Raw genomic sequence first — 11,228 nt, forward strand, 5'->3', positions numbered from 1 at the left:
TGCATAACCTTACACTTCTCACTATTAAATTTTATCCTATTACTATTACTCCAGTTTACAAGGTAATCCAGATCCTCCTGTATAATATCCCAATCCTTCTCCGAATTGGCAATACCTCCCAGCTTTGTATCATCTGCAAACTTTATTAGCACACACTCTCACTTTTTGTGCCAAAGTCAGTAATAAAAAGATTAAATAAGATTGGTCCCAAAACCGATCCCTGAGGAACTCCACTGGTAACCTCCCTCCAACCTAACAGTTCGCCTTTCAGTAGGACCCGTTGCAGTCTCCCCTTTAACCAATTCCTTATCCACCTTTTGATGTTCATATTGATCCCCATCTTCTCCAATTTAACTAATAATTCCTCATGTGGCACGGTATCAAATGCCTTACTGAAATCTAGGTAAATTAGAAACACTGCATTTCCTTTATCTAAAAAAATCTGTTACTTTTTCAAAAAAGGAGATTAGGTTGGTTTGGCACGATCTATCTTTTGTAAAACCATGTTGTATTTTGTCCCATTTACCATGGACTTCAATGTCCTTAACTAATTTCTCCTTCAAAATTTTTTCCAGGACCTTGTATACTATAGATGTCAAACTAACTGGCCTGTAGTTACCCAGATCACTTTTTTTTCCTTTCTTAAAAATAGGAACTCTATTAGCAATTCTCCAATCATTCAGTACTACTCCTGAGTTTACAGATTCATTAAAAATTCTTGCTAATGGGCTTGCAATTTCAGGTGCCAATTCCTTTAATCTTCTTGGATGAAGATTATCTGGGCCCCCCGATTTAGTCCCATTAAGCTGTTTCAGTTTCGCTTCTACCTCAGATATGGTCATATCTACCTCCATATCCTCATTCCCATTTGTCATGCTACCATTATCCCTAAGATCCTCTTTAGCCTTATTAAAGACTGAGGCAAAGTATTTGTTTAGATATTGGGCCATGCCTAGATTATCTTTAACCTCCACTCCATCCTCAGTGTTAAGCGGCCCCACTTCTTCTTTCTTAGTTTTCTTCTTATTTATATGGCTATAGAACCTTTTACTATTGGTTTTAATTCCCTTTGCAAGGTCCAACTCTACTCGACTTTTAGCCTGTCTCACTTTATCCCTACATGTTCTGACCTCAATTAGGTAGCTTTCCTTGCTGATCCCTCCCATCTTCCACTCCCTGTATACTTTCTGCTTCTTCTTAATCACCTCTCTAAGATGCTTGCTCATCCAGCTTGGTCTACAACTCCTTCCTATGAATTTTTTCCCCTTTCTTGGGATACAGGCTTCCGATAGCTTCTGCAGCTTTGATTTAAAGTAATCCCAGGCCTCCTCTACCTTTAGATCCATAAGTTCTTCAGTCCAATCCACTTCCCTAACTAATTTCCTTAATTTTTGAAAGTCAACCCTTTTGAAATCAAAAACCCTAGTTGCAGATTTATTTTTGTTAATCCTTCCATTTAGTTTGAACTGAATTAGCTCATGGTCACTTGAGCCAAGATTGTTCCCTACAACCATTTCTTCTATGAGGTCCTCGCTACTCACCAAAATTAAATCTAAAATGGCATCCCCTCTAGTCGATTCAGCAACTACTTGATGAAGGAATCCATCAGCTATCGCATCTAGGAAAATCTGAGCCCTATTATTATTACTAGCACTAGTCCTCCAGTCTATATCTGGGAAGTTAGTCTCCCATGATCACGCAGTTTCCATTAGTATTTACTTTTATTAAAGACATTAAAAAGGGCTCTATCCATATCCAAATTAGATCCCGGAGGTCTATAGCACACCCCAAGCACTATCGTAGGAGAGGCTTTACTAGTTTTCTTCCCCAATGTAATTTTTGCCCAGACGGACTCTGTCTTATCCATTGCATCGCTTCTAATTTCTTTACATTCTACCTCATCATTGATATACAATGCTACTCCACCACCTTTACCTTTGTTTCTGTCTTTCCTAAAGAGCACATACCCTTCAATACCAGTAGTCCAGTCATGACTACTATTCCACCATGTTTCTGTTATCCCTATAATATCTGGTTTCACTTCCTGCACCAGTAGCTCTAGTTCCTCCATTTTGTTACCTAGGCTCCTCGCATTGGTGTATAAACATCTTAATTTTTGCTGTTTGGCCTCGCTCACATTTTGTACCCTATTAGGCACAGTCATTCTACAGCCAGTATAACCTATTAGACTAGTATCCACACCGCCCTCGCTCCTTGTATACATTCTCCTACCCACGGCTGTATCCTTTCTTACTTCGTCTTCTTCCCTCTCAATGCTAAAATCTGGTGTGGAGATTTCCTGGACATCTCCCAACCATCTCCCCCTAATTCCTAGTTTAAAGCTCTCTTTATCAGTTGTGCCAGCCTTGATCCTAGAAGTCTATTTCCTTCCCTACTCAGATGAAGTCCATCCCGAGAGAACTGTCCTCTGTCCGTATGAGTTGTTTATGTGCATATTTATAGAATAGTAAATTAACTTGTCCACACATGTATGTTTATGAAAAATACATGATGGCTGTGGTGAATGTGACAGTTACTGCAAAAGGAGACCCGATGATTCCCTTTACAGAGAAATTATAATAAATCTCAGTTGATATTTTTCTCATAACTTTTGTTCTTTCATAGTACTCCCACCTGTTCGTTTATTTTATAAACATTATTCTGAGAAGACTGCATGTAACTGCAAGGAAGACGTGACCTCTCAGTTTTTGTTTCCTCCTTTTTGTAAAAGGACTAGCTTGTCTTGTAAACCAGCTCTGGGCAGGGGACTGTTTCATCCACTCCAGTTGCATTCCAGAGTTTTTTTAACGCTTATCCTTCTTTTGGAGAAAGGGGAGTTGTTTGGATAGAAGAACTCTAACAGATGAATTTTGATCAGTTTAACTTTAGTAGAAGTGTAAATAATGGAGTCTATTTTTAGTCAAATATTTATTTTTCAAACACTTAAAACTGCTTATCTCAAATACTGATGTTTATGTTGGTTTCAGGATAAAATTGTGTGTTTTGTGACCTGAAGTACATTGTTTCTACAGGGTTTATTTCCTTATATATGGAGGTTCAACAGAAGAACAGCGTTATCTAACTGTGCTGAGAAAAGAAAAAGAAGCTTTTGAAAAACTCATTCGGTAACTTAAAGCAGGCTTGCTAGCTTTCTAGTACATCAACTGTTTCATGTTTTTTTATGTCCACTTAAATATAGAGGTTTTTTCTTATTTATGTAAAATGTCTGTGTAACCTTCCAATTTTACTAGTTTTTCAACATTAATCAGAAATCAGAAGGATAGCCGTGTTAGTCTGGATCTGTAAAAGCAGCAAAGAGTCCTATGGCACCTTCATCGGTTGCATCTGACGAAGTGGGTATTCACGCACGAAAGCTTATGCTCCAATACGTCTGTTAGTCTATAAAGTGCCACTGGACTCTTTGCCATTAATCAGAGAGTCTTCCACAGTCCTCTTCTGAAACACATGCTTGCCCAAAAAGTCAGAAATTTGACAGGCTCAGGCAACCTTTTGGATGATATTCACAGCTGTGGACCAATATTGTATGGAAAACTATCTTAAATTTTGTTCCTGGTTTCCAGAATAGTAAGTTTTGCAAGATACCGAGCAAACTTGTGCAGGTTTTCATGGCTTTATATAGTAGTTTCATGAGAGGGAGAGAGCATTAAATTATTTTGGGATGGTGTATCACTACCACAGAGTTCAATGTTTGTGCTGATACTTAGGGCTATATTATGCTAATGTCACATGTTTAGTCCCTTATTCCAGGAGGAATCCCCCACAAATCAGATGAGGCTCCTCACAGAGTAAAGTATTAATCATGCTGAATAAGGATAGCAGAATCTGGTCCTTAATGACCTGGAAGATAAAATAAATTGTCATTCTGATCAGATTTGCATGCAATCCTAAACTGTGTGAGTTCTCTGTTGCTGTTTAGCCAGATAGAAAACATTTTGTAGTATTTGTCATATTTTTATCCTTGAAAAGCCAGCTACGAAATATAATGCAAGTAATTCCAAATGCTTCTATTCCTCTGTTAATAATTCTTTAGAGAGAAGGCGAGCATGGTTATCCCTGAGGAAAGAGAAGGCAGAGATGAAACAAACTTGGATCTACTAAGAGATTCTACTTCTGCAACTCTTTCTACTGACACACGCAAAGCAGGTGAGTTTTAGCAATTCCTGCAGCTACTTGTAGGGCTTTGGGTTATTTAATGAGAAGTGTTTAACAGAAATATCTAGCATACTGTTATTTCAGAAATCTGTCATGCACGCTCTTAATGGTCTAGCAGTAACATGTTGGCATCTGAGTGCAGATCTCTGTCCTCAGAATCTAGGAAGTACTGCAGAATCAGTGCACTCTGGCCTTTAGAGGTGAAAATGGAGCACCTTGGATCACTGTAGAAATGTCATATAGTAAATCTTTGCTGCTGAGTATTGTAGAGAGTCACATCCTACCCTCCTGGATTAGAGGGAAGATGTCATGACTTGCAGTGTATTGGTTTAATGTTTCAAATTGATTGATAAGAGTTCAATCCTTCACCTGTTAAAGTAATAGCTAAAATTCCAATTGATTTCAGTGGGTAAAAGAACTTGTCCCTTCTCTCTCATTATGAGATTTTAAGGCAGAAAGAGAATGGGAGTGACAGCAATATCTTTCCACAAGAGCAAGATGCATTTGTTTTATGTAAGTCAAGGCATTGGGGAGAGTGAACACAAAGAGGTTTAGGGGTGGACTACTCAAGGCAAGGCTACATGTGCTGCAGTAAGAGGAGAAGAGGCTGGCTTTTTTTTTTTTTTTAAGCAGTAGGAAGGAGGTTAGGATACTAATCAAAGACTTAGTTAACTCCTGCATGTCTTTTATAAATCTATCTAAAAGATCAGTTAATAAGGATAAAAAAGGAACAAGTTAGAATATGATTAAAGTGTCACCAAATTCTTACTTATAGTCATCTTGTGTTGTATCCTTTCTCCGAACACCTGTGTGAATGTGTTATCTGCTTAGACCACATGCATTTCAGAGCAAGAATCTGTCTTATTCTGTGTCTATAAAGTGCTTTGCACACCTTTGGGTGCCATTTAAAAGGATTTTTGTACGGAGCCTGACATAATCCTCCAAGATACCTGTCAGAGCATTTAAAAATACATAGGGCAAAAATCCGCTCTGTTGGCAGTGGGTGCAATTCCCATCATCTTCATTGGGAGTTGAACTCACTTGCTCTGGGACTAAATTTGGTCCAATTTGTGTGCAGAGCCAGGTCTGTGTCTTAAATGTCCTGCACTGCCTTATTAAAAAAATATCTCTTTTGACTGAAAGTCTAGTTGCGTGGGCCAGTAATGTTTGGAAGTGCTGCAGAAGCGGTGCTATAAGCTTTGGAAGATGGCAGGAAGCTGTGCTGTGCAGCTCACACCACCAACTCCTCTGACTGATAAAGTAGCTGTTTTAACTGATTCTGTAAGGAGGCCTGTTTATTTCTTCTCAACCAGAGTGAATGATGCCTGCTGTGTGAAGACTTATGAAGGGGGAGGGTTTAAAGTAATGCTGTCCTTTTAAAGCAGAAAAGTTGGGTTGTCAGGGCCTTCTGTTTCTTTGATAGATGAGCAAAATTCCCATTGATTTATAGAGTGGGTAGATTTCATTTGCAAACTGAACACAGAATATACTACTTAGAATGTAGAAAGATAAAATATATTGGAAAACTAATATGAATATCCAACAACTTGGTAGAAAGGACTCTGCTTATGGTAAACAGAATTCAGCCAATACCTAACAAATGTGCAAACTGACAACTCTGTTGATGGAAGATTAAGGTTTAGTTTTCGTCCTCAAAAGCAAATGTATTCATTAATTTTGGGTGTTCCACAAATAGTTTCTTCAAAGGAGAGAAGAAGCCAGTGAAGGGATTCAAATAAGGGGGAAATATTGTCAGAGTGGTTGCAAAAGGAAGGAGATTTTTGCTGCAGTGTTTTGGATACAAAGCAGAGAAGAGACACATAATTCATTCTCAATATGTGTCTCTTCTCAGCTTTCTATCCAAAACGTTGCAGAAAAAAATCATCTTTTTTTTTTTTTGCTGCCACTCTGACAATGTTTGTCCTTATTTCAATCTCTTCTTGCTTTTTCTCTCCTTTCCTTAGAAATTCAAATTCCTTGTTCTCATCTTTGCCCCTGCCATCATTTTCACACCTTGGCCCTTGCCTACATCTTGACTCTCATTTCCTTCAGCATTCCTCTCTTGCCATATGTTCTACCTAATCTGTTCTCCATTATGCTCCATTTGTCTCCTCCCACTTTCAGTTTAATACGACCACCCTCCACCCACACCTGGAACTTTAGTTTGTGTGACAAACAACATTGGTTTTATCTTTTAAATCCCTCCTTAAAACTTGCTACTTTCATTTAGTTTTCCATCACTTATAACTTTCCATCACTTATAACTTTCCCAGCCCCATCTATAGCTATCAGCTCTTAAGCCAAACTTGTTTATATTCAAGAGTGGGATCTGTCCTCCTGCAAATATGTAAAGGCCCAGATACATCAATAATAAGGTAAACTATCCCATTTGGGTAGCGGACGGTTGGGAGTAAATATGAGCAGCTTCATACTAAATTGTCAATGTTCCTTGCTTTTTAGAGTTTAAGGTAAGCATAATTTTCTTTGATTACAACTTTTTTTGCCTACATTTGCCCAATATGTTTAAATAGATTTTTGTCTACAGATGGATTAAAATTCTCATTATCAGCCAGTTGAATCATAATTACTCAATAGCCATTTACTATAGTTTAAATTCCTCTCACAAGGTTCATAGATCTTGTAAAGCCTTCTTAGTAAATTATGTTCTATGTTCAATACAGCTGCATTTTAAAACTTTGTCTTGTAGGTGCATGCTAGTTTGTTTGTTTTTTAATTAGTGATAGGCTGATTCAATGGTATAGTAAATCCCATACTAAACTTGGGATCTCTGGGGTGAAGGGGTGGTATCCATCCATTATGAAAGCAATGAAAATATCCTAAGGTATTTTTTCAATTTGAGGTTTAAAAAAAACCCCAACACTCTGGATGTGATGTTAGTGCACTAATATTCAAACTATACTACCTATTGGGTTGTAGGATTTTTCTAATTTGTTAATTAAATGACATACACTGAACATTGAGATTTTATAAAAGTATTTGCAGAATTTTAAATGTGTGGTCTTATGCAATATACAGTGGTAAATATATATCTATAGATATAGATGTAAAATACCTGAATCAGAGGTCACCCTATGAAAGAGATACACTATAAATTGTTTATTCATTAGGTGGACAGGAACAGAAGAGCATTCAACAAACTATAATAGTGGATATGCGAGAATTTCGCAGTGAGCTTCCATCTCTGATTCATCGTCGTGGCATTGACATTGAACCTGTTACTTTGGAAGTTGGAGATTACATTCTCACCCCTGATATCTGCATCGAGCGGAAGAGTATCAGTGATTTGATCGGTTCCTTAAATAATGGGAGGCTTTATTCCCAATGCATTTCTATGTCTCGTTATTATAAGCGACCAATTCTTCTGATTGAATTCGACCCTAGCAAATCTTTCTCCCTCACTTCACGAGGCTCTCTACATCAAGAGATTTCCAGTAACGATATTACTTCTAAACTCACCCTTCTTACTCTTCATTTCCCAAGGTTACGTATCCTGTGGTGTCCGTCTCCCCATGCCACTGCTGAGTTGTTTGAGGAGTTAAAACAGAACAGGCCACAGCCTGATGCAGCAATAGCAATGGCCATTACAGCAGATTCTGAAATTGTTCCTGAGTCAGACAAGTATAACCCTGGACCACAGGATTTCTTATTAAAAATACCAGGTGTAAATGCCAAAAATTGCCGTATCTTAATGAACCACATTAAGAGCATTTCAGAACTGGTAACTCTATCACAGGACAAACTCTCAGAAATTCTGGGCAATGCTGTCAATGCTAAGCAGCTTTATGACTTCATTCACATATCCTATGCAGAGGCCATTTCTCAAGGGAAAACCAAAAGATGATTAATTAGGCCATACAGATGTCCCTTAAATAGCACTTTGGTAAAGTTTATTAGATATTAATTTTCTCTTGGTATAGACAGTTGTGTCCTGTTAATGCCATTCCACCATATTTCAACATTCCCGAGGTCTTTATTGCTGAAAACAAGTTTTATGTACAAAAGACAAGTTGTCTTTAAACAGCATTAATTAGCACATCATCTTATTCTTCCTAGTGTGTTTGCCAACTCTGGAGTAGTTCAGCTTTAAATGAAGTGTGTCCTAGGACCTACCAAAATCAGGTGCTAAAGGATGAAGAAGTATTTCTTAAAATAAGAGAAACTGGCTATAGACATGTACACAATCTTATATAAGTGAAGATGTGTTACATTTCAGATTGATGGAATATGGGTGCCATTTTGCATAATATGTTGCTTTTGCCCTTGATATGCATAAACTACCCTTTCTGTCAACATGATATGAATTCCCTAAATTGCAGCTCTTCCATTGACAGTGGGGCAGCTGTTAAAATGCTCATAATTCTGTGCCTCTGTTTAAAGAAAAATACTGTGGATGACTCATTAACTTGACAATCCTCCTTCCTATCAGAAGTTTGTTTTGGTAAGAAATATGACTGCATAAAATTGGCACCCTCTTGGGTTTGTTGGTCTTTCTGTGGTATGAACGGATTTTTTTTTAGCATATAAAATTATTGTTCAAAAGTGAAGTTTTCTTAAAAAGTGAACAGTTTTTAAAACCTGCCATTGATTAAATGTCTTAATACTTTGCACTTAAGTGGCTTGAATGGATAGATTCAAGATTCATAGATTCAGTGCTGCTGCTACTTTTCACCTGAGAGCTGACCTTTTAGCATTTTTAGGTAGTACATAATAGGAGTAGAAATCTAATTTCTCTGCAGTAATTTCTGTGTCACTTGTTATAAAAGAGGTACTTTCTGTGCAGAACTTTGAAATGATAGTTGCATATCAGAGCCTGCTTTTGCCCCTGGGGATAAATGCACTTCCAGTCACTAAGCACTAATGAATTAACATTTGACATTTACAAAATCTTGACTATATACCAGTTAAGAGTAATACATATTTTAGCAATTCACTGATTTGAAACCTGTATGTACTACAGTACAGAAAAATGTATACATTTGCTGTATGTGGGTTTGACATTTTTGGCCTCATGATTTTTACTGTGCACTGTCTTTTAGGGTTTACTGTACATACATAAGTATTTAAATTACCTGTGAATTTGTCATTAAATGCTTCATTCAGAGACTCATCTAAGTGTACTATTTATTGCAGGCCTTCAAATGGAAAATTTTATTCTGCAAAAAACAAATTCAAATTAAATATGTTTTGGTTCTAGGTGAAATAGACCAAAAACGAAAGCTTTGCAGTTACAGCTGTAATGCTGTGCTTCTGTCACCCCATTTGACTAGTTATTACAGGGGTCTGCAGGATTTTTGAAAGTGTGGAATGTGATCCTCTGTTTCCTTGCTTTTCTCAGTTTTTTAGAATCCTAACAGTCTAACTCTTTATCCCTTTGTATAAAAAAAATATTGCTTCATGGCTAAATGTAAAGCTCTTAAGCCAGGAATCATAAGTAGGTGCTGTTAAGTATTATAAATCACACAAATGATTATAAGAAGAGAAGAAAAATTGTCTATTAATCTTCTTACAATGATTATGGTTGTCATGAACATTTATCCTGCAGACTCCTTCAGAAAAGTAAACAGTGGAACAAAACCAGGATGCACATCTGTATGTTGTGTGTTTGGATCACTAAGGAGTACAGGAACTGTCATTTTAGTTGTACTGCCTGTCAGCTGGATCAGCTTCCTCATACGTTTCTCAGAATTGCATGTGGTGAAAGTGAAGGGCATGAAAATGTGACTTTGACAGTGATGCAATAAAGGTGGTATAAGTAAAGCAGGTGTAATATTTGCTAAATATTTAAGTTGCTTTTTGTTTCTATAGAGTAAATTTATACTGGACTTCTGTGTTTTTTAAGGAAAAATAGCATTTAGTATTGCTACAGCATTATTATTTGTAACATAATTATGCCCAAAGACCCCTTTCAGGACCCAGTTGTGTTAAGGTCTAGACATATCCTTAAGACATGTTTCCTGCCCTGAAGATCTTATTCTGTAATTTCCCCACAAATTAATTAAATGTGTTCATTTAAAGGAATTAATTTGGTGCATTTGTTCTAACCAGTGCCTTACTTTTTTTTTTTTTTTCTATTTATGTTGTGCATTTACAGTGGTCAAACTTGCCTTTAGTGTGGGGATCTCTGACTTCTAACTCTCCACATTTTGGAAGATCGTATACATCTAGAAGTGGTGACAATGTATTACACGTTTCTAAAAGAATATGACAGTTGGAGATGAGCTAATAACTGGCTGTTTTAATCTTATTTCTACAGTCTGATTTAGGATTTGTCTCTAGAAGGGGTTTGCTGGTAAGCTATCCTAGCAAATCTTTCTAGTGAAGACACAGCTTATACCAGTGAGTTCTTTTGCCATTGTCCTGGACATACAGGAAAAAAGACAAGATGCAAGGATGTGGTTTAATTACACTGCAGCTTTATTAATTTAACTCATCTGGCAACTACTGGCAATAACTCATACAGTGCTTTTCATGATTCCTTAATCATTTCCTGCTATCAGCCCCCCACCCTGGCCTCCACAGCTGGTTCCCAGCTCATTGGTGGGACACCACCACACTCCCCTCATATGCGGGTAAAGGGGGGTTCTCTCCTCACTCTGCCAGATTAGAAGCCTTAACCCTGTTCACCAGCTTCTTTGAGGGATTTCTTCTCCATAGTCCACTTCCCTATCCAGTTTATCAGGGAACTGGAAGCCCTGTGGAATAAGTACGTAGTCAGTATAGGTGTTAGAGGGGCTCAGGCTGAGGGACAAGTCTTATATAACCTCCCCCAGCTATGCAGAGGCCAATGGCTTAGCATTCCCCTGTCCCCAGTGATACTTTCTACCCACTTCCGAGCCATCACCTCCTAGTCCATAAAGGAGGGGGGAGTTCTTAAAGGAGTCCTACCCTTTCTCCTTCCAGACAAAGCCTCCGCCTTGAGGTTGAGGGGGTTGCAGTATAACTTACTCTATTTTCCCCAAATGAAATAAGCTGTACTAGCAAAATAACTTTTTTTCCTGGTATTGATGTGTCTACTCAAGAGCTTGGGCTGGTTA

At 37.7% G+C, this 11,228-nt stretch overlaps 1 protein-coding gene across 2 annotated transcripts in view; it reads left to right on the plus strand.

The window, feature by feature from the left end:
• The window catches only part of ERCC4 (ERCC excision repair 4, endonuclease catalytic subunit), a 36,855-nt gene extending 26,643 nt beyond the window's left edge, over nt 1-10,212 (plus strand). For both annotated transcript variants that reach the window (XM_038419941.2, XM_043493350.1), the window contains 3 exons: nt 3,033-3,125; nt 4,052-4,164; nt 7,302-10,212. In XM_038419941.2, the coding sequence (XP_038275869.1) occupies nt 3,033-3,125; nt 4,052-4,164; nt 7,302-8,035 (940 nt within the window). In that variant the 3' untranslated portion in view covers nt 8,036-10,212. The remainder of the gene's footprint in view (nt 1-3,032; nt 3,126-4,051; nt 4,165-7,301) is intronic.
• The last annotated feature ends 1,016 nt before the right edge of the window (nt 10,213-11,228 follow it).

Source organism: Dermochelys coriacea, chromosome 10, assembly GCF_009764565.3.
Source record: "Dermochelys coriacea isolate rDerCor1 chromosome 10, rDerCor1.pri.v4, whole genome shotgun sequence".
Lineage (NCBI taxonomy): Eukaryota > Metazoa > Chordata > Testudines > Dermochelyidae > Dermochelys > Dermochelys coriacea.